The sequence below is a fragment of the Cucurbita maxima genome, unplaced genomic scaffold (assembly GCF_002738345.1).
Source record: "Cucurbita maxima cultivar Rimu unplaced genomic scaffold, Cmax_1.0 Cma_Scf00115, whole genome shotgun sequence".
NCBI lineage: Eukaryota > Viridiplantae > Streptophyta > Magnoliopsida > Cucurbitales > Cucurbitaceae > Cucurbita > Cucurbita maxima.
Window position 1 is genome coordinate 85,186 of NW_019272131.1, and position 22,601 is coordinate 107,786.

At 36.3% G+C, this 22,601-nt stretch overlaps 3 protein-coding genes, 1 long non-coding RNA gene and 1 other non-coding gene across 9 annotated transcripts; 1 reads left to right on the top strand and 4 right to left on the bottom strand.

Moving 5' to 3' along the window:
- Positions 1–463: 463 nt before the first annotated feature.
- Positions 464–3,231, bottom strand: LOC111473315 (pentatricopeptide repeat-containing protein At2g37230-like). The gene is made up of 4 exons (XM_023118867.1): positions 2,150–3,231; positions 1,940–2,082; positions 665–1,872; positions 464–583 (listed from the first exon to the last, which is right to left on the bottom strand). The coding sequence occupies exons 1-3, from the start codon at positions 3,138–3,140 to the stop codon at positions 733–735; spliced, it is 2,274 nt and encodes a 757-aa protein (XP_022974635.1). The 5' UTR covers positions 3,141–3,231; the 3' UTR covers positions 464–583; positions 665–732.
- Positions 3,232–3,525: 294 nt separating this feature from the next.
- TRNAM-CAU lies at positions 3,526–3,597 on the top strand. The gene has a single exon. It is a non-coding gene; the product is annotated as a tRNA-Met (tRNA).
- Positions 3,598–4,622: 1,025 nt separating this feature from the next.
- LOC111473344 (putative glucose-6-phosphate 1-epimerase) lies at positions 4,623–7,932 on the bottom strand. 5 transcript variants are annotated; one of them, XM_023118895.1, is made up of 11 exons: positions 7,704–7,932; positions 7,169–7,259; positions 6,913–7,070; positions 6,429–6,503; positions 6,271–6,327; positions 6,024–6,187; positions 5,806–5,940; positions 5,620–5,722; positions 5,297–5,396; positions 5,066–5,136; positions 4,807–4,998 (listed from the first exon to the last, which is right to left on the bottom strand). In XM_023118895.1, exons 3-11 carry the CDS (start codon positions 7,021–7,023, stop codon positions 4,885–4,887), a joined length of 930 nt encoding a protein of 309 aa, XP_022974663.1. In that variant the 5' UTR covers positions 7,024–7,070; positions 7,169–7,259; positions 7,704–7,932; the 3' UTR covers positions 4,807–4,884. The 5 variants fall into 5 exon arrangements, 4 of the variants coding, with proteins under 4 accessions (XP_022974663.1, XP_022974665.1, XP_022974662.1 ...); XR_002715648.1 differs by lacking the exon at positions 7,704–7,932 and adding an exon at positions 4,623–4,758 and having other exon boundaries at positions 4,826–4,998; positions 6,913–7,412; XM_023118897.1 differs by lacking the exon at positions 7,169–7,259 and having other exon boundaries at positions 6,913–7,132.
- A 2,094-nt stretch (positions 7,933–10,026) lies between these two features.
- Positions 10,027–10,839, bottom strand: LOC111473337. Its single transcript, XR_002715647.1, has 2 exons — positions 10,700–10,839; positions 10,027–10,602 (listed from the first exon to the last, which is right to left on the bottom strand). It is a non-coding gene; the product is annotated as an uncharacterized LOC111473337 (long non-coding RNA).
- A 1,090-nt stretch (positions 10,840–11,929) lies between these two features.
- LOC111473335 (G-box-binding factor 3-like) lies at positions 11,930–18,082 on the bottom strand. Its single transcript, XM_023118885.1, has 14 exons — positions 17,921–18,082; positions 15,714–15,852; positions 15,378–15,440; positions 15,160–15,255; positions 14,972–15,049; positions 14,840–14,881; positions 14,602–14,683; positions 14,453–14,534; positions 14,206–14,254; positions 14,030–14,078; positions 13,241–13,479; positions 12,913–12,990; positions 12,619–12,744; positions 11,930–12,521 (listed from the first exon to the last, which is right to left on the bottom strand). Exons 2-14 carry the CDS (start codon positions 15,771–15,773, stop codon positions 12,309–12,311), a joined length of 1,257 nt encoding a protein of 418 aa, XP_022974653.1. The 5' UTR covers positions 15,774–15,852; positions 17,921–18,082; the 3' UTR covers positions 11,930–12,308.
- Between the last annotated feature and the right edge of the window lie 4,519 nt (positions 18,083–22,601).

Here is a 22,601-nt window from a genome sequence, read left to right on the forward strand (position 1 = left end):
TAATATGATTTTTTTTTTAACATTTTTAAAAAATAATGGAAATTAATGAAATATATTTTTTTAAAAGTTTAAAGACCTTAATAAAACTTCGAGGTAATTGGTAATTTCGAACTTTTCGAAACTTTTCAAAATTTAAGAGTATTATTAAAAAAATTTGAAAGTTTATAAATATTTATACGACAAAGTACGAATTTAACGGTATTTTTATTAATTTAGACTAAAATTACAATAATACACAACAATTTTATGAATAAAATAGTGTTAAATAATGCTCAACATAATATATTGTACTAAGAATCACTTGAACCCATTTTAGTGGGAACTGGTGAGCATTTCTGGCAACAGAATCATATTATTCAAACAATTATGAACACCAATGGCTAGAGATACCAAAGCTTAGAACAAAACATAGGTCCAGCCAAATTTCATAGCAAGAGATGGGTAATAGCTTGAGATCCAAAGCTTAGAACAAAACATAGGTCCAGCCAAATTTCATAGCAAGAGATGGGTAATAGCTTGAGATTCATTGAAATAAAGCAATGGTGAAAGCAGAGGTCAAGGCTTACATGACCTGAACGGAGCGGCATTGCACCAGCGACCGCCGCGCCGCCCACCCGCCCGCTGCCCTCACTTGGGTTACCCTCCAAAATTTGAGTTATATTGCATCAAAGCGCCGCCCACCCGCCCGCTGCCCTCACTTGGGTTACCCTCCAAAATTTGAGTTATATTGCATCAAACAGCAACACAAGATATCTTACTTCCCTTTCTGTCTCCTCCACCATTGATCATTCTTGAGAGAATATCAGCTTGCTTTGTGTTCCCTTCCTGATTCAGCCTTTTGATCAGATCATCACAGCTACTCCAATCCTTGGCCCCTCCTCCTCCTCCCTTCTCCATGATCTTGCATAGAATCGAGTATGCGTTCAATGTCTTCCCCGCCCCCAAAAGCGCGTCAAGTACTTTCTCATAACTCGAGAACTCTATCTTACATTCCCTTTCCAACCCGAAATCTAAAAGCTTGAGAGCTGCAATGGTTTTCCCCTTTTCACAAAGAACAGATAAAAGACTATTGAAATCAGGCGGGCAGTGGCAGCTCATTAGCAAATCGATTCGTCCTAATGCTTCCTCGACGTGCCCTCTCATGAAAAGGGCTTCTAAGATTTTAGCAACTAAGTCTAAGTTTTCGGTTATTCGTTTATCCAACATACTATTCATTACTCGGCTCGCGGTCTGCACCCTCCCGTCTGCAAATAGACTTTCCATCACTGATCTAAACAATGCCGAATGGGGATAGTGCCCACATTCAATCATGCTATCCAAAGCTGTTTTCGCATCAGCTGGTTCGCCTTTACTCAAGTAGCTCTCGATAAGCAACTTAAAAGACTCGGCATCCCTCGACACGCCTCTCCTACCCATGATTTTCAACATTTCATATGCTAATTCAGGATTACCTTCTTTGGAATGGCCACAAATCAAATTATTAAACGCAACCTCATCTTGAATACCCTTCTTCAACAACTGCCGGAAAAAGGTTTCAGCCTTTCCAGTCTGTCCATTGTTGCACAGATACTGAATAATAGGGTTATAAGCACTAGGCTCGATTTCAAGACTACTTTGTGGCCTCAATATGATTTCCTTTTCTACAAGATTGTCGAGTAATTTAACAGCTCGATTGTACATTTCAGCTTTGCAACAGTTCTCGATCAAAATACCATAATGTCCAGCCTCTGTTGGAATGCTTAATCGAATCATCACTTTCAGAACGTGCATAGCAGCATCCAAATCACCATGTTTGCATTGGCAAGATAACAATCTCATGAAAATGGAACTATCCTTTGGAGAAATATACTTGCTCGCCATTTCTGTCAAAATTTGTCGCGCTTCCGAAAATGGAACTATCCTTTGGAGAAATATACTTGCTCGCCATTTCTGTCAAAATTTGTCGCGCTTCCGACATTTTCTCTGCATCGCACAGACCAGGGAGCAGAGTTGAATAAGTAATACCATTTGGCTTCACACCAACAGCCTTCATCTCTTCAAACAATCTCAATCCATCATCAACTTGACCAACCGAAACGTAACCTTTTATCATAGTAGTATAGCTTATCACTGTCGGTACGATATTCTTCCCGACCAACCGAAACGTAACCTTTTATCATAGTAGTATAGCTTATCACTGTCGGTACGATATTCTTCCCCTTCATCTCAGTAAAGAATTGCTCAGCCTCCTCCATCATCTTGAATCGATAATACCCGTTAATCATAGTGTTATACGTAACGACATCGGGCGATATACCTCTACTCTTCATGTCTTCATAAAATCTCTTGGCTGTCTCGAGCCTCGACGACAAAAAGAAACCCCAAAGCATCAAATTATAGGTATGTCGAGTCGGCTCAATTCCTTCATTCAACATAGCATTGAAGTACCTCTTCGCCATCATATACCTCCCTCTCCTCAAAATTACCTTAAACAAAGCATCATAAGATTTAACACTTCTCTCAACGCCCAATTCCTTCATCTTTTGAAATATTTTCACAGCTTCCTGAACTATCTCAGCTTTACCATAACTATCAATCAATACAACAAATAAATCTTCATCCCATTCAACACCCTTATTGGGCATATCAAGAAGAATGCAACGGGCATGGTTAAGCTTCGAAGCTCGACCAAGAATCTCAATTATTTTCAAATGGGTATCGCGATCATGCCGGAATAAGCCGGCTCGCTCTACCCACCGGAAGAACTTGAGCGCATGATCCGAGTTCTTAGTAGCATGCAACACATTCCAAACAAGGGAGTGATCAAATTGAGGAACCAACGACCGAATGGAGTTCTGTAAACGAGTTGTCCATTCACGATTTGCCATCATTCTACAAATAATATCCTCTATTTTTTCTGGGTTTCGATGCTTACCTCTAGGGGTTGTTCGTTTAACTTGCACGTCGACATCAACAGCCACTGCAGCATCGGAACTGGAGGATTGATCATTGGGGCTTTGATTTTGAGTAGCTGTGGAGATCAGTTCTTGAGTAGAGCTGAAGAAATTAAGCGAATTGAGGGCGGTTGGGCACGAAATTGAAGAACTGGAAAGAACCCGGATGCGGCGGTAGTGAGGCTTAGATAAAGAAATGTGAGCCATGGATTATAAGATTACGTCGAAACGCCGATGGCGTGCTTCCTAGATGAGTCGCTTACAACGTCAAACCTCAAGGCATCGGAATTCTGTTCGAGTGAAGTTTAGGGTTTATGATTCGCCCGAGGGAAACGAAGAAGAGGATTTCAAAGAGTAAATTTTGGGCCCAAATTTGCTGAGTAAAGCCCATATTGGAGCTCACAAAGTTAAAGAGGCCCATCTAAAAACGGCCCAATAACTTTCTTTTTCATTGGTTTTAAATTTTAATTTGAAGCTTAATTGTTTGATTAAATTGTGATAACTTTTAAGAGTTCATAGTATGTTTTAGAAAAAACTCAAAGTTATCTAAAGTAATTATTAATAAATTAAATGGAAATTAGTGTATCAACAAATCAGAGTGGCACAGCGGAAGCGTGGTGGGCCCATAAACCACAGGTCCCAGGATCGAAACCTGGCTCTGATAAATTAGAGTGGCTTCTGCTTATATAATTTTTTGTTATCATCTCTTTTTTCTTTTTAACGTTTCTGAAGTTTACTGGCGGACCCTACGTATGACGTATTATTTCCTTTAATTTCTTCAAAATAGGTATCGTGATCACGCCGGAAATGACTATTATCTAAAATGTCAAAAACTGACTCTAAAAAATCTATCCTCACTCTCTATTCCATTATAGAAATTTCCGATCAAAGCTCCTCTTACACAATGAGAAATTTCCAATCAAAGTGTCACAATTGCACTCTTGATGGCAGCAGACTTGCGATTGTGCGGCACTTACTTTCCAACAACAAATGCTAACCCAATCGTTCTTGCGTCGCCTACGGCCAAGCGACGTATGCTCAAGCCTTTGGCCTCCGCGTTATATAAGTAAGCAAGAGAGTAACAACGACATAGAAGCATTTCATGTCTGGCAGGCATAGACATGATAATGATATTTCTGAAACATCATACTTCTTAGAAATACAAAAGTGCATAAAGGGTTTGGCTTGTTATGGACATGCGACTATGAGCAACACACCTTAGACGAGCATGACCTTGACACAAAGCTCCTCTTACACACAGACACATAAACGTCTACCTCGACTATGGGAAGGGCCCTGCCCTCCCTGACTTTAGAATATGGAATGGAAAGGAAAGTGGATGAGACCTCGAGTCTCAACCGTTTCAATATAAAATTATTACGCACCACTTCCTCCTCGAGTTTGAATTCAAAATTTATTAATCGACTCTTAAGTAGGTTCATATAAATTGTACAAAATTTCAAATAATATTAATTCCAAACAACAAAGAAATTAAGAAATCATCAAAACAATGAATTCACCCTTTCTTCCTCTAAAAACATTCCAAACAACAAAGAAATTAAGAAATCATCAAAACAATGAATTCACCCTTTCTTCCTCTAAAAACAAGAAGATAGTTCGTTAAGTGGGGGAAATGCAGCCAAGCCACTCCTTAAAAAACATCACGAGTGGCTTGCAAGATAGTTCGTTAAGTGGGGGAAATGCAGCCAAGCCACTCCTTAAAAAACATCACGAGTGGCTTGCAACGATATAGCCCAACATCCTTCCTAATTTCATCAATTTCTACTACAAGGATCTTTATTTTTTCAACACAGCACAGCATCACCCACATTAAAAAAGTAGTCTGCCCGTGCTGTCTCGTCCCCCGTTTTTTCAACACAGCACAGCATCACCCACATTAAAAAAGTAGTCTGCCCGTGCTGTCTCGTCCCCCGTCTCGGTTCCATCTCCTCTACAAGTCGAGAGAGAAACTCGAGGGAACAACAGTGAGTTTCATCTTCCCTCTCCATTCCTCACCAGGCTTCAACATGATCGGTCTCTCCAATGCCGCTCCGTTAACGCACACCATCTGTTTATATTCCTCGTCCCCGAAACATGATCGGTCTCTCCAATGCCGCTCCGTTAACGCACACCATCTGTTTATATTCCTCGTCCCCGAAATCCACCATTGCTTTCGACTTCTTCTCCCACGGATTCCAAACAACTACCATACACAAAAACGAAAACACTAAATGCCAAGCCCCTAATGCAATATTTTCGAACATGTATACCTGCATCTACACAAAACGAAAACACTAAATGCCAAGCCCCTAATGCAATATTTTCGAACATGTATACCTGCATCTACACGTTCTAAATCTTACCAACATCCGGTAATCCTTCCTTTCGGATCACGTAAGTCCGCTTCCTTTCATGATCAAGTATGGCAATTGCATTCGGAGTATTCAAATACACTCGATCGACCTACCAATCGACAACCATGATCAAGTATGGCAATTGCATTCGGAGTATTCAAATACACTCGATCGACCTACCAATCGACAACCCTCGAGTATTATGTTACTAACAGCTTTGATACCCCAAGAAATGTAATGAACCTAACTATAAAGAACAAGTTACCTCAGATTCAAAGGTTATGGCATCTCCTTGTTCTGTAAACCGCTCCTTGTGACATAGAACAAGTTACCTCAGATTCAAAGGTTATGGCATCTCCTTGTTCTGTAAACCGCTCCTTGTGACATAGATTGTCCAAGAAGTCGAGCGTTTCCAAGCCTTCGATTCGCACCTCGCTTCATTTAAACATGTATAAGAATCTGAATTTACGAACATACAGATCAAACAAAACGAACGATGAGACTCTAGAAGATAATACCTTATGTCCGAAACCACCAAGTGTGTATGATAGGCAAATGAGAATGCAAATGGTTTTCCATTGATATTCCTAACTCTAGACCTCAAAATCAGGTCTCCGTCGTATCGTAGAGACACCCGAAGCCGAAGCTCAAAACTGACAGGAATTTACCAATGTCAAAGACTTTTACATTCTTCAAGATCTTAAAAGGTTCAAACTAAGAACATCATCTAGTTTACCTATAGGGCCAACATTTCAAATCCTCTTCTGAAGATCTATATAGTAAATCGACGAAGGAGGACGCCCCGTCGAGGTCAGCCATGTATAACGGTGGATTTTCATCGATTGTCCAGATCTTGTTCTTGACAAACCCATGCTGCTCTGGTGTTCCACAGTTCCCAAACTACAAGAATTTTGGTTAATAATATCAGGAATGAATGAAGATTGTTGTAGAGATTTGGAGATGAACAAGATAATCCTATAAACCTGTGGGAAACATATTGGAATTCCTCCCCTCATAGCTTTTGCTGGCTTAAAGATTGCCTACACCATTCATGTATGAACTGATACTCAATTTCTTCGCATAAACATTCCATTTTTTGAATCAAATTCAAAAACTCCAGCCAGTTCTATGAAATCAGTACCTTACTACTTGTGAAGAGAAGTTCTTCCCCTTGATCGTTTCTCCATGAACAAACTTGTCCTCCATGTAAACTAATCTACATAATCAGAATCTTCCCCTTGATCGTTTCTCCATGAACAAACTTGTCCTCCATGTAAACTAATCTACATAATCAGAATCAAAACAGAAACCGATCCAGAACAAGAGATTCAATCGATCATTCAACCGCAAGAACACAATGAAATGGACAAGTGTCGATCGAAAGAAGATTATAATCAGAAACAAAACGAAAACCCATCAAGAACAAGAAATGGACAAGTGTCGATCGAAAGAAGATTATAATCAGAAACAAAACGAAAACCCATCAAGAACAAGAGATTCTTCAATCGATCATCCAACCCCAAGAACACAACGAAATAGAAAAGTGTGGATTGAAAGAAGATTATATATAATCAGCATTGTCAATTCTTGTTCAAACGCGATGAAAATGGAAGATTTAAACTAACCCTAGCGGAAGCTCCTTTGGGATTTCTAAGAACAACTTGATCAATGCCGTTCCAATCCTTCGTAATCTCAATCGCGGCTCTGCAATCCCAAACCGGCGCCGAATGCCCCATGATTTTCTCTCAAATCCCTTCGTAAAAGTTCTCGCGGAAATCAAAAACTAAGAGAAGGGTTACGAAAACCTAATTGATTTGCGAAGCTGAAGAACGAAGATCTACAAAACTGCAAAAGAAAAACCAGATTATCGCTTAATCTAACCGTTTCGCATTATGAACCAATCCAGGAGGCGGAAATTTGGCGCAATGCGAATCGATACAGAATGAATGAATAATCTCGACCGTTTCAAATCCTGTATATATATATAAATATATATATCAGAGAAACTGTCGAACTGGGAAGATATAAACAAAATGGTCCATTGTATTTCCATTTTTTGTGGCCAATGAAAAACATTCTTTGAATGTTCGCCAAAGCCCTCATAAAATGAATTCAAAATCATAACATTGAAAAGGAAAAACATTCTTTGAATGTTCGCCAAAGCCCTCATAAAATGAATTCAAAATCATAACATTGAAAAGCCTTCTAATCAAATTCCAGCAAGAAATCCTTCGAACAACAGAAATTTCAGGCGAACCCAGTGAATCCAAGTGAATTTCATCTCAAAAACCCAGAAATCAATACGACCCATCAAGAACAGAGTCCATGGGATTTCGTCAAAAGTAAAATGTGGATGAAATGGCGGATAAGAACAGCAATTTTTTAAAAAACTTGCATAGATCTAGAACATACATACCTTTTTGTGTACTCTTTTCCAGGCTCTCTGAAATTTAAATCAATTTTTTTGCGGGTTTTGTTCTTCTGCATTACTTTTAAAGAGAGGCATACAAAAATGGAGATTATAATGACCGCGAGGTCTCGAAGAAAGTAGCGGATAAGACACCATAACATGTTTCCTTTTCTTTCTTACAAAAATCAAATAAAAAAGAATAAAGCAAATCTTAAGATTCCCTCCACTCTAAGCTATAATCCACAGAACTAACACAACATGTATGCTTATTGTTTTCTTCAAAATTTATTACATTACTTGAAATTTCCAGAAAAATTTTCTCGGATTCCAAACAGGGTTTGCTTTTTCTGTTCTTGTTTAAAGATTTTGAGAGGAAATTCTTAGAACATTTAAGGTAGTGATTTGAATGATCAAAATCAACTGTTCAAAAAAATTGTAATGACCCACCTGATGAACTAACTGAGGTAGATTTTTGTAGGGTTTTTCTTGTTGAATCCTGGCATCTGAAATGTTCAATCAGTTCGGTGTTATCATGGTAATGCACCGATTTCCTGTTCCAATCCGGCTGCTAAAATGTTAAATAAAGGTTGAGAGTAATATTGTTTTTTTTTTTTATTATTATTATTATTTTTAAATAATAAGAGTGTTTTTTGTGAAACTAAATTATTTAAATATCTTTAAACTTTTTATATTTTGTATAAAAAATATTTTTAAAATAATTTTCTTTTTAAATATTTTAATCTTAATAATATAGATAAAATCATTAATATCACGATAAAAACAAATGTAAGCATTAATACTCTTTAATTTTTACAATTATTATCACTTCAGCCGGTTGACATTTTTTTTTGTTGAGTCAACTAGAAAATAAGTTATAAATCAATCAAATCCCGCCATACTTTTAATATTATTGTCAAAATTAAAAATATTTGGTATTTGTAACCAAATTTAGTGATGCATTATGCATCTGACTAATATTTTGTTAGAAATCACAAATTTCCTCAATGATATAATATTGTTCACTTCGAGCATAAGTTTATCGCTTTGTTCTGGGATTCCCAAAAGGTCTCTTAGCATGGAGATGCATTCTTTACTTATAAACTCATGATCATTCTGTCAACTCTCTTCCAACCATACTTAATAATTAAAAAAAAAAAAGTATATATATATATATATATATAAACCCAACCACTCAACTCAACAAAAAAAAAAAAAAATTAGGGTAAGTTAAGTTGCCTTTTAATCCCAAGCTTAACTATAATAATTTTGATTGAAATTACCAAAATGATTAATTTTTTAATATTTAAAAATAAAATTTATTGAATACTAATTTTTTTTTTTTTTTTTTCTAGAAGAAGGTATCATCACTAATTATGTTAAAAGCTTGAGAAAATATAAAAAGAAGCATAAATTTAGGGTTTCTCAAAAAGTTGATTATGGGTAATTTGATAAGGTATTTTATTTATTTATTTATTTTAGGACAGCTGGAGTTGATGAACGAAATTCATTCCATGAGTCCGGTTAAAAAAACAAAAAAGCTACGGCTTCACCCAATTGAAGACCCACCACCATCGTATGCGACAATAAGATCATCAAAAGCGTTTGTGACACTAGTGTTACATGGAAGTCATAGGTGATGATTGGTCTAATGCTTCAGGCAAAACTCATTTCCAAAGTGTGAGGGGCGATGTGTACAGGGCTTGGTACATATTCATTGTGGCATGCTGATCCACATTACTAACAATTCCAACTTCATGTTCTCGAGTTGCAAAGAACCATCCAAACTAAGGTAATCTTTGTGTATTCTATTCGCTCCGCCTAACAACCTTGCTTCCCATTCTAATTGTCATTGTAGCACATGTGTGGCCAACCCATAAGGGCAATGTAGATTTGATGTCATCTCTACCTTCCTAAGTATATTACCAGCAATCCCTCCCGAGTGTGGCACTCTTTTTTTTTTTTGGACTAGTGAGATATTTGGGATCCTTCTCACGAGTGGTGGTTGATTCTGACAAGTGTTTCAAATTCACAATTCACAAGATTCTCAGTTTATATATATATATATTCATATTTATGAAAAAGAAAATCGATTGAGAAACTTGCATGGGTAGCTGAATCAACCCATATGAGAAACTTGCATGGGCGGCTAGATCTGTAAATGGCCAAGAAAAAAAAAAACTGTAGATAACATGAAAGGGATCAGACTCCCCGTAGAACGGAGGAAACAATTAGGATAACGAACTTGAAAACGCAAAGTCCGAGCAGCCTAAATTCATTCATACAAAGCAGCAACCAAAAATAGATGCAATTTTTAAACGCAAAGTCCGAGCAGCCTAAATTCATTCATACAAAGCAGCAACCAAAAATAGATGCAATTTTTCATTGACAATTCATAAAAGGGCTCAACCTCTACCCACCAAATGATGAGATATCATCTGGTACGAGGTGCGCATAGAGATCTAAAGCTAAAATTCTAAAAAATCTCCAACAGTTGCCAACCCCAATACTCATTATAGTTACACATAATCATACAACTATTCAACAAACTAACCATTAAAATTAGAGTCTGCCCTTTCTCACAGACACATCCTATTCAGCTGTTTTCATTCTTAGTAATTTTTGTTAGCAGTAATTTTGGGCTTGTAATATGCCAAAACCACATGAAAAAGAAACTGCACCTAAACTTGTTCTTTTAGCTGGCGGCAACGCAGTCGGCCCTTGGATTCGTGTCCAAGAGTTGACGCAACTTTGCTCCCGAACTCGATTTCTTCTTGCAGATGTTACTCTCTTCGTTGATGCTTTTGTTCACAGGTCCTTTGATGTCTGTGCTTACAAGATGTTTTGTCCTTTTTTCGTTCATGTCTAATGCTTCTGTTCGACCTGATTGAGCGCTTTTAAGCTTCTCCTGTCAAGTTTGAAGGCATTTTATGTTGTTAGAAATTTATAGATTGATTCTTGTGGGGAAAAACTAAAAGAGTACATCGAAGAGGGCAGCAGCGCACCATCAATGTAGCGTTTTCTTGCTTAAGTTTCTCGGAATTCTCCGACAATCTACTTATTTCAGATCTAATAGCGACGTTCTCCGCAGTCAGTGAATCGACTTTATGAGCTAGTTCTTCAGTCTCAGCCTGAAGATTTAACACCAAGAAAGATATATATATATATAAACCCAACCACTCAACTCAACAAAAAAAAAAAAAAATTAGGGTAAGTTAAGTTGCCTTTTAATCCCAAGCTTAACTATAATAATTTTGATTGAAATTACCAAAATGATTAATTTTTTAATATTTAAAAATAAAATTTATTGAATACTAATTTTTTTTTTTTTTTTTTCTAGAAGAAGGTATCATCACTAATTATGTTAAAAGCTTGAGAAAATATAAAAAGAAGCATAAATTTAGGGTTTCTCAAAAAGTTGATTATGGGTAATTTGATAAGGTATTTTATTTATTTATTTATTTTAGGACAGCTGGAGTTGATGAACGAAATTCATTCCATGAGTCCGGTTAAAAAAACAAAAAAGCTACGGCTTCACCCAATTGAAGACCCACCACCATCGTATGCGACAATAAGATCATCAAAAGCGTTTGTGACACTAGTGTTACATGGAAGTCATAGGTGATGATTGGTCTAATGCTTCAGGCAAAACTCATTTCCAAAGTGTGAGGGGCGATGTGTACAGGGCTCTGGTACATATTCATTGTGGCATGCTGATCCACATTACTAACAATTCCAACTTCATGTTCTCGAGTTGCAAAGAACCATCCAAACTAAGGTAATCTTTGTGTATTCTATTCGCTCCGCCTAACAACCTTGCTTCCCATTCTAATTGTCATTGTAGCACATGTGTGGCCAACCCATAAGGGCAATGTAGATTTGATGTCATCTCTACCTTCCTAAGTATATTACCAGCAATCCCTCCCGAGTGTGGCACTCTTTTTTTTTTTTGGACTAGTGAGATATTTGGGATCCTTCTCACGAGTGGTGGTTGATTCTGACAAGTGTTTCAAATTCACAATTCACAAGATTCTCAGTTTATATATATATATATTCATATTTATGAAAAAGAAAATCGATTGAGAAACTTGCATGGGTAGCTGAATCAACCCATATGAGAAACTTGCATGGGCGGCTAGATCTGTAAATGGCCAAGAAAAAAAAAAACTGTAGATAACATGAAAGGGATCAGACTCCCCGTAGAACGGAGGAAACAATTAGGATAACGAACTTGAAAACGCAAAGTCCGAGCAGCCTAAATTCATTCATACAAAGCAGCAACCAAAAATAGATGCAATTTTTCATTGACAATTCATAAAAGGGCTCAACCTCTACCCACCAAATGATGAGATATCATCTGGTACGAGGTGCGCATAGAGATCTAAAGCTAAAATTCTAAAAAATCTCCAACAGTTGCCAACCCCAATACTCATTATAGTTACACATAATCATACAACTATTCAACAAACTAACCATTAAAATTAGAGTCTGCCCTTTCTCACAGACACATCCTATTCAGCTGTTTTCATTCTTAGTAATTTTTGTTAGCAGTAATTTTGGGCTTGTAATATGCCAAAACCACATGAAAAAGAAACTGCACCTAAACTTGTTCTTTTAGCTGGCGGCAACGCAGTCGGCCCTTGGATTCGTGTCCAAGAGTTGACGCAACTTTGCTCCCGAACTCGATTTCTTCTTGCAGATGTTACTCTCTTCGTTGATGCTTTTGTTCACAGGTCCTTTGATGTCTGTGCTTACAAGATGTTTTGTCCTTTTTTCGTTCATGTCTAATGCTTCTGTTCGACCTGATTGAGCGCTTTTAAGCTTCTCCTGTCAAGTTTGAAGGCATTTTATGTTGTTAGAAATTTATAGATTGATTCTTGTGGGGAAAAACTAAAAGAGTACATCGAAGAGGGCAGCAGCGCACCATCAATGTAGCGTTTTCTTGCTTAAGTTTCTCGGAATTCTCCGACAATCTACTTATTTCAGATCTAATAGCGACGTTCTCCGCAGTCAGTGAATCGACTTTATGAGCTAGTTCTTCAGTCTCAGCCTGAAGATTTTAACACCAAGAAAGTACATTAGCTATGAGGCTGACGACTTTCTAATTCAATATTAGAAAATGAAATTTAACACCAAGAAAGTACATTAGCTATGAGGCTGACGACTTTCTAATTCAATATTAGAAAATGAAACGTTTCTCTCAGTTTCACTCTTCTACCTGCTTCCTTAACCTCGACCTCCTAGCGGATTCTCTATTCGACTGTTTTCTCCTTTCCCGTTTTAGTTCTTTTTCATTCTGGGCAGCTCCTAGCGGATTCTCTATTCGACTGTTTTCTCCTTTCCCGTTTTAGTTCTTTTTCATTCTGGGCAGGCAGAATATGAAGAGGCATTAATTAAGCAATGTACAAATAAGATCATGCATAATTAAAGTGAAATAACCCAAGATTTATTAGGAAGAGAGTCGTTTCCAATTGTATACCTGAAGCCAGACTTCAGAAGAAATAACCCAAGATTTATTAGGAAGAGAGTCGTTTCCAATTGTATACCTGAAGCCAGACTTCAGAAGGCAATACCGAACAAGGTGGGAAGCTCGTTGGACCTGAAATGGTGTTCATACTAGAAGGATTCCTAAGTTCCAGAGCTGTAGACATTCCAGGAGAAATCACAGATCCAAGCTTTCCAGTTGCATCAGCTGCTTTGATTATACCCAATAACTTGCTAGAGCTTTCGTTCATTTCAGCAGGAGTAACTGGACTTCCTTGTGTCTCAATTTTTGCATCTTTACCTGCGATATGAAAGGCTGAGGAAATCAAGATCTTATACATAAAATATATAAAGCATCCGAAGCTATAATTGAATGATGCATAGTCAGCATAATCATGAAAATTATCAGACTCTTAAGAAATTATGAATCTGCAAGTGATTAATTCAAAGGTTAGCGTAACATCATACTAACTTTATTTTTTTGATCAACTACGAGGATTTATTGATTAATTCAAAGGTTAGCGTAACATCATACTAACTTTATTTTTTTGATCAACTACGAGGATTTATTTAACTTCAAGTCTATAATTCAGAAGAGGTTGGCTGTTCATGGAATTCATAATACCTATTACTGTAACATCTCTAAGATGGACATAACATTAACGTTGATGTAAATGGTTAACTCCATACACCAAAAAAAGGGGTTTAATCAAGAAGTGAGGTATAGATCATTGGTGCAACACCATATGTTATGAAAGGAAAATATTAGGTAGTGGAGTAATACCAGTGTATAGATCATTGGTGCAACACCATATGTTATGAAAGGAAAATATTAGGTAGTGGAGTAATACCAGTGGTAGGTGTGCCCTCACGGCTTCTTTTCCTTTTGGTTTGATTTGCCTGAACATATTAGGATATAAAAGAAATCAAGATTTTGAATTGCAATTCTTAACGATCAAGCAATTAATGATAAAGCTTAAAAGATGTTAGATGAACCAATAAATATTCTCGAGCTACGGAACCTTACCCCAGCAGTAGTTCCATCACTTCCATCACTGGAACCTTCAGTTTCCATACTGTTAACATGACAGAAAGAATTTACAAGTTAGGTGAGCCATGAGATAAACATGACAGTCAGAAAAAATGGGGACATATTTTTTTAAAAAAAATATTTATGTGAGCCATGAGATAAACATGACAGTCAGAAAAAATGGGGACATATTTTTTTAAAAAAAATATTTATAGAAGATGATAATTAGATAAATTTGGTTAACCTCTCTGATTGTCCGTGCTCACTGGGCCCGTCAGCACTCTCAGTATTAACATTGCCGATAGACATTGCCAGGCCGTCGAAACCTTTCAGTTTCTTCATCAGCACTCTCAGTATTAACATTGCCGATAGACATTGCCAGGCCGTCGAAACCTTTCAGTTTCTTCATTAAACCTTGACTACTGTTTCCAGAAACCTTTGAAGGTGCTTCAATGCTCAAAGGATTTGCAGCAGGCTGCAATAAACACCAATTTACTTTTTATTAATATTTTTTCTCAGAGAGCTAGTACATTCTATCACCTCCATTTAAAACTTTTTTCATAATATTAACAAATTTAAATTATACGATTCGTACAACTGAATTAAATTCCAGAATGAAGATTTCACTTACAGCAGGTGATGAGGGAACACCAGGGCCATGTGAATGTGGTCCCTACATTTAATATTATCATCTTATAATTAGTCCGGAAATACTCGGGAAAAAGAAGTGTTTCATCTTCACAATAAAAAATTACAAGCTTACCATAGAAACTGCAGGATGTGCATAAACACCTCCATGAGAATAGATTGCTGCATAGGGAGTGCCATATGGAGGAATCATCTGGAAAAATGGATTAGCAAGAAACTTTCAGTCAAACACAGTCCTTTCCCTGAGGTATAACTTGATGGAAAACACATCATCATTGAAACTGTTCAATAGTCAAGAACTACCTGTGGTGGGCCCCACATATAAGGGTGAGGAGCATGACCTGAAGCCACAGCAGAGTTGTAGTATGGTGGAACTGCAACTCTAGGACCATAATATGCCTGAAAAGGTAGCAACTCCCTTCAATTAGCCATAACAATCTAGTCACCATAACTTACGAAACAACATGTTTAATGACTGTTTGAAACAATTTGATATCAGGATCGGAGCAGACTAAGCGAACCTGCATGGCTGCCCAATCAGGAAAAACATGAATACTGGCCGAATTTGACCCATTGTTCTGATCCTGTCAATGTACAGAGAGGAACTAGTTCAGCTTAAATAATTAAATTATTTGCCAAATTGTTCTGATCCTGTCAATGTACAGAGAGGAACTAGTTCAGCTTAAATAATTAAATTATTTGCCAAAAAGTAAATCTGGTAGCTTTCACAGACAACTCAGAACAGGTAAACCTCACACTCTTTCAGGGAAATAATCACTAATCACCATACCTGCGTTGGTGAAGATGGTTTTTCAGACTTCACAGCCTTGGCCTCAAATAATCACTAATCACCATACCTGCGTTGGTGAAGATGGTTTTTCAGACTTCACAGCCTTGGCCTCTTCACTAGTGCCCATGTTACAGATACTGCTCAAACTGGATATCTTGATTGACGGTTAATATGACAGATCCTTGAACCGATTATGACCCACTTGGCTGCATAGATTAGCTATGCAAGCATTAGAGCAGGACGGGAGAAAATAAAAAATGAAGCATGTAGTTTAGAAAGTACTGAGCCCAACGACATACATCAATAAAAACATACTGTGCAGTTATCATTTATGTAGTTTAGAAAGTACTGAGCCCAACGACATACATCAATAAAAACATACTGTGCAGTTATCATTTTTAATTTAATCTTCTACTTAACATGTAGGAGTGTTTTCGGACATTAAAAGATTTCTAACTGAACTGGGCTTTCTTTATTTCTAAAAGCTCGTGTCTGGATCACAAACGGGTCACATGCCTTACATTATAACTGGGCTTTCTTTATTTCTAAAAGCTCGTGTCTGGATCACAAACGGGTCACATGCCTTACATTATCCAAATTACATCTTGAAGTCATTTAATTAAAATACAACTGACAGTACCAAACTTCTACTTTTTTCTTGTATTTTTAATACCATAGAACAGGACTTAGCTATCCTTCAAAGCAACCACAAATGCTTTAGTCTCTTGTATTTTTAATACCATAGAACAGGACTTAGCTATCCTTCAAAGCAACCACAAATGCTTTAGTCTGTAAAGGGGCCTTAGAAGAAAACTTGATTCCAATTATTTCTCATTATCATTACTATTGCAGTCAATTTTATCATTTCATCAGCAGCCACAGACCAGATAAAGTACTTTTCATTTAAACCATTTATAGCTTGTGTTGCAAAATAATATGCCTATATGGTCAAAATTAATTGTTAGTGCTCATTGCCGAAAAGTTTTTCAACAAATAACAAAAAACTAAAATATTTAAAAAGGAAAACAACAATAAAGTTGCAAAAATACACATCAGCAGTAAAGGGGAAAAAACCCAAATTTAAAAAGGAAAACAACAATAAAGTTGCAAAAATACACATCAGCAGTAAAGGGGAAAAAACCCAAGTCTGTAAACACAAAAGTGCGCATACAGAGAAGGGTAAAGGGCCTCTTAGGAAAAACCAATTCATAAGGGGGCATATATGGGATTTCGTACAAAGAAGGGCTAGCTGATTATCACCAATTCGGGCTGAAAGGTAAATTCTGGGATGAAAAATGACGAAATTACCCCAGAAAATTAATACAACGAGACAGAGATGAGAGAGAAGGGGGCTAGAAGAAAATGACGAAATTACCCCAGAAAATTAATACAACGAGACAGAGATGAGAGAGAAGGGGGCTAGAAGCTCAATTCTCCATGTAAATTGCCTGAAACTTTTGCAGTTCTTCTCAAATGAATTTACGTTTTCGAATTCTCTTCTGGCATCTAATTTTGGTTCATCCATCATCAAAAAAATCCAGAAACGAATGAAAATCGAATTCTCTTCTGGCATCTAATTTTGGTTCATCCATCATCAAAAAAATCCAGAAACGAATGAAAAGATCAGGAAAGACCGAGAACATAATCCGAACTGAACCAAATGACCAAGAAAATACTGAGGGATCAAGCAATGGAGGTCCTGACGAAGAGTACGAGAACTGAACCAAATGACCAAGAAAATACTGAGGGATCAAGCAATGGAGGTCCTGACGAAGAGTACGAACAAAGATCCAGCTGAAACAAGCTTCTATCCTCGGGATTTCGTTTAGAGATGGAAGGAAAAAGTAGTTTAAATTCCCAACGCCTACTTACAGAAAATAAAAAAGTTGTAGCACTTGTATCCTTAAAGTTCGTTTCCCGTAATTTCCTGTCAGCAACAAACTAGAATACTTCAACAATCACTTGTATCCTTAAAGTTCGTTTCCCGTAATTTCCTGTCAGCAACAAACTAGAATACTTCAACAATCAAATTCAGACTTCAAAAATCCATAATTAAACCTCACGGTTCTCCCTTCCCTAGACGAACAAACAGAGCAAATACTTCAAAAAAAGTGCAGTAAATGCACAAGAATTCAATTCTCCTCCTCAAATTTCTTCAAAGAAAAGGCAGATTTCACAAAGCTTCAGTTCTATGAAACATTAAACAAGAAACAAAAAGAAAATCATAAACAGGAAGAAGAGAAAAAAAAAAAGGCGAAAGAGAATATTCCGTACAGCTTGAGCTTCTTCAACTAACTTCGATGGCGAAAACCGCAGCTTCAATCCTCTGCATTAACTTTTGGACAAAAAGTCATTCGCAACGGGAAGGACGTTTCTTCGCGGAGAGGGAGAGGGAGAGGGAGAGGGAGAGAGAGAGAGAGAGAGAGAGAGAGAGAGAGAGATAAAGAGAGAATGAAAGTGGTGAAGAAAGAGGAGGAGAGGGGAGGCGGGGAAATGAGAATGAGAAAGGGAGCGCCAAGGCACCATCCACGTCATCAAACACGTGTCCGATAATTGGAAAATGTATACGTATACCGTAAATACGGGGGTGGTGGGCTATGGTGGTTGTTGAGCTGGCCCCTCGAGATTCGTGCACCCCATTTCTTTTTTATTTTTTTATTCTGACATCACCTCCTCCGTAAACGTGTCCACATAAGATTCGATCTATTCCTCTAATTGGGTCATGGGCCCAGCCCGGCCCAATTCCGCTGACGTGGTCGCTAAAGATAGTTTAATTAATTACGATTAAAATAACTAATCCACGTTTGTATGCCAGCAAAGACCCTTGGAGTTGGCCATCGGCCACTAATCCGACGGTCTAAATCGGGTGTTTCTCTGGAGTAAAGGAGATATTTTGTCGTGACTTAAATTTTCATTATTTAATTATTATAGCATTGAACACGTGGTTTGATTTTATTGGCAATGTACAGCAATGATTTTCATTATTTAATTATTATAGCATTGAACACGTGGTTTGATTTTATTGGCAATGTACAGCAATGCGCACACCTGGAAAATCCCTCCCTTTTTTGGCTGAAAAGTATTTTAAAAGGTTCCACTAAGTAGACTCGTGGGATAGTAAGATCGGTTTAGATTTACTTCTAATTTAAATGTTTTTTTTTAAATATTTTAGTTTGATTATTTAAAAAAATATATATTTTTATAAGTTATTCTATACTTAAAATGTTTTATTATAATTAACTACTCTAGACTAACATGAGATGAAGTCGTCGATAGTGGTTCTTAGACGAGCTACCAAAGTTACCTGCCTCATTAATTGTCGGTGATGATTGTTGGAGTGGAAATAGTGAGCGTTGCGAATTTCGATTGCATGTACTGACATTTTAGTCATTTTATCTTTCAATTTTTTTAATTAATTTTAAGTAATTATTTTTTGTTGACATTTACTAATATATATAAATTGAAATATATTAAAATAGATAATATTGGAGGGTAAAAGAGTGTTGACATTTACTAATATATATAAATTGAAATATATTAAAATAGATAATATTGGAGGGTAAAAGAGTATATTTGGTGCACTTTAGTTTTGAATAATATTCAGTAATTTTTTTTAATTTAAATTAAAAAAAAAACTTATATGCTAATAATTTATATATTTGGGTAACCTACTTTTAAAGGCTTACAAAAGGAAACTTCCAATACCTGGTCAATTCACATTTAGTCGACATCTTTAAAAGGCATATTTATATTTATCCAAAAAAACAATATTTTTAATTATAATGGAAAAATAAAATAAATAATTGGCAGACAATAGAATTAATTAATATCGGGTAAACGTCTTGTCATGAATTTTAGCCATAATAATAAACAATTTGTTTTTGAAATAAAATTAGTAGGGAATCATTGTAATAAACGAAAAGTTATGGGAGCAAATGTGGAAGAAAAATTGAAGGAAGGGGTAGAAGAGATATTTAAACAAAATAACAAGGGTATAAAAGTAATTATGGTTCGAGAGGAATAGGGTGAGGACCTCTCAATCCGACGCGGATAGCAGCACTCCCTGTCTGGCGCACTCTGTCGACTATTTGGAAAATCTCAAAATCCTGACCGTCCACTCACCATCTCTGTTTCTATACGCTTTCCAAGTCACCCCACGTATACCACCGGTTCCTGACCGTCCACTCACCATCTCTGTTTCTATACGCTTTCCAAGTCACCCCACGTATACCACCGGTCCCACACATGTACCATTATTAAATTAAAGATTAATTTTGTTTTAATTTTTAATCTTGGAGTAATAAATTTTAAATTTAAAAACATTAAATAAGGTTTTGAAATTTTAATTTCTATTTTCTGACGTATTTAATGCTTTTTAAATAAATAAAATTGAATTTTATAATAACGAAATATTAAATTAAATTCAACTAGAGAGATTTATAGTAAAGAAAAAAAAAAATTAAATTAAAAAGGGGGCCAGGGCCATTTGCGTGAAAATAATTGGATAGAGAAGATGAAGAGGATCGGAGGGTGAGGAGAGTGCCACGAGAAATATGATGCGGAGGAGAGGATCACCGCCACCGAAGCAGTGTCAGGAAAATGGAACTGAACACGTACGTGGGGGGGTGGTCCCCACGGGTGCTGTACGTGGTCCTAAGAATGACGTGTCCACAGCACAACCACATGGGGCCTACAGTTTGGGTAGCCAGCTCACCGTCACGCTTCTCAAACTTTTCTTTAAAAAAAGAAAAAATAAAAAAAATCCCACCTACAGCCCCTCCGACTGCCACGTGTATACATTACCCATTGCCCATTATTGCGCTTTGGTCCTCCTGTTTAATTTGTGTTCCGGATTCCTCCCCCCGGCTCCCAACCTCAAGATAGAAAACTCCAGAATCCAACAGTAATTTTAAAAAATTATTAATTATAATAAATAAATTTAATTCCGGGTTTTTAACCTATAATTGTCAAAATGAGTCAATAAATTATTATTATTATAAATTAATATCAAAATGTTGTTTTCAAATTCCCTAAAAGAGTTCTTAGGTAGGAATGACCTATAGTCGTAGGCTTTTTTGAATTAGGGTGATGACTATAGTGAACAGTTGCGTCAATTGTTCGCATGCCGTAATAATGGAAAATATCGTGCCCCAAAGTGGCAATTTTTTTTGTTTTCAATTTGCAATTTTATCTAAACTTCGGCACTATAATGCAAAGTCTTCATGGGATTTCATAGGGTGGGCCAACATTTATTGTCTCGTCTCAACACCAATTTTAATTATCTAAATAATTTTTTTTGGAATAATTTCAAAGTTGAGGGGTGAAAATAATAAAATTTTGAAGTCTAGGGACATACCTTAAATCTACCCAAAGTTTTGATGGGGCGTGGTAGAAATTAACAATATATATATATTTTTTTTATCTCTAATCCATTCTAATTTTTTTTTTGTTTATTGTAATTTTGGTATTATTGTATAAATAGTAATTATGTATAACATCAAACATAATTTAAATAATTTAATTAGTTAGAGTATGTGTTAAAAAGAATTGGAATGATTGTATTGATAAATTTATAAGTTCGTTAATAATGTACATAAGTTAACATCACTCTGTACATTTTACAATAAAGTAAGAATACCCGATATAAAGTAGCTGAACCATTATTTAAAAGGTGTATGTTTAAATATATATATTTATATATTTTATTAGCATAGATATTAAAAACAAAAAATATTTTATTCTCCGAATCAATCTAGACTATCTAATTAAAATAATAAAGGTGAAATTTAATTAAATTTTTAATAAATAAAAAAACTCCGTTGGTAAGTTAGACAGTTTTAATAAAATTATTTACCCTAATTTTAAGTTTGTTGTTAACCTAAAAGTATTGGGGCCTAGGTATAAGTATAATTTTTTTAAAATAATTTTATAAATTCTATTTTGAGTGCAATGAACATCGTGTATATCGGAGAAATTACAATAAATGAACATAAAATATGTATTTAATAGGATTAGTTGTCACTTATCGGTTATATCATTGTCTGGACTTACGTGGCATTGTCGGCTTGTGAAGGCGTGGAAAAAGAAAAATTAGGAAAGAAACCAAAAAATCAAAGACCGTTGATTGGATGGGATAAGATCGACGGCTGATCGTGCTTCACGGTGGTCATAGAAAATGACATGTGAAAGAGGGAGTGGATCTTACGTGGCAGCAACCTCTTTATTCTGAATATATTTATTTATACCTTTTCCCTTTTAAAATAATTTAAACGGTGGGGCGAATGAGACGAAGCATCTTAGCGACAGTGTGACGTGTCTCACAGGCGTTCGGGTCACCTCATGTGGGGCCCAAGTTGACGTGGACTCGAAGAAAAAATGCTTGAGATCGGATTTATTTACACTTTTCATTCGCATTAATTTTTTTATTTTAAATTATTATTTTGCGTTTCCGGGACAAAATTACGTTTCTTCCCCTCCTTCCCGATAATACCCCTCATATTAGGAAGAAAATGACGAATATAACCCCCACCTGCCGCTTTTGATTGAATCGGGACAATTGACCGGTTGTTCCAGTTCATATTGTGAAGTGGCAGCTATTATTAAACCTTCTTTGTCTGCCTCCACGTGTAATATTACAAGTAGAACTAGTGTACATTGTACACGTCAGCATCACCTTTATTCACGCCCATAAACCTGTTTTTTTAATTATAAATTGCATGTCAAATCATAAAATATGTCCAGTTATTAAAGTCAACAAAAATAAAATGTTTGGAATTGGGGAAGGGTAGAAGCAGATGGGTCGAGCGTATGGATTCAATTTTATTTCGTTACGACAATTAATAGTGTTATTTTGTCTTAAACAAAGCACTCTCGAGCTTTTAATAGCTAGGGGTATAATGGTCATTTCGATCTGGCATAATCGACCTAAAAAAAGTGTTAAAACATTATTTTAATT

Excerpts from the sequence above, each read along its gene's own strand:
- LOC111473315 (XM_023118867.1), bottom strand. The coding sequence starts at position 3,140 with ATGGCTCACATTTCTTTATCTAAGCCTCACTACCGCCGCATCCGGGTT. Across the intron at positions 2,083-2,149 it reads CTATACTACTATGATAAAAG|GTTACGTTTCGGTTGGTCAA; the intron begins GTTACGTTTCGG and ends CTATGATAAAAG. Across the intron at positions 1,873-1,939 it reads AAATGTCGGAAGCGCGACAA|ATTTTGACAGAAATGGCGAG; the intron begins ATTTTGACAGAA and ends GAAGCGCGACAA.
- LOC111473344 (XM_023118897.1), bottom strand. The coding sequence starts at position 7,023 with ATGGGGCATTCGGCGCCGGTTTGGGATTGCAGAGCCGCGATTGAGATT. Across the intron at positions 6,504-6,912 it reads CCAAAGGAGCTTCCGCTAGG|ATTAGTTTACATGGAGGACA; the intron begins GTTAGTTTAAAT and ends CTGATTATGTAG. Across the intron at positions 5,137-5,296 it reads GGAAGGATTACCGGATGTTG|TTGTTTGGAATCCGTGGGAG; the intron begins GTAAGATTTAGA and ends TGTGTATGGTAG.
- LOC111473335 (XM_023118885.1), bottom strand. The coding sequence starts at position 15,773 with ATGGGCACTAGTGAAGAGGCCAAGGCTGTGAAGTCTGAAAAACCATCT. Across the intron at positions 14,079-14,205 it reads GTGATGGAACTACTGCTGGG|GCAAATCAAACCAAAAGGAA; the intron begins GTAAGGTTCCGT and ends TAATATGTTCAG. Across the intron at positions 12,991-13,240 it reads CTTCTGAAGTCTGGCTTCAG|AATGAAAAAGAACTAAAACG; the intron begins GTATACAATTGG and ends GGAGCTGCCCAG.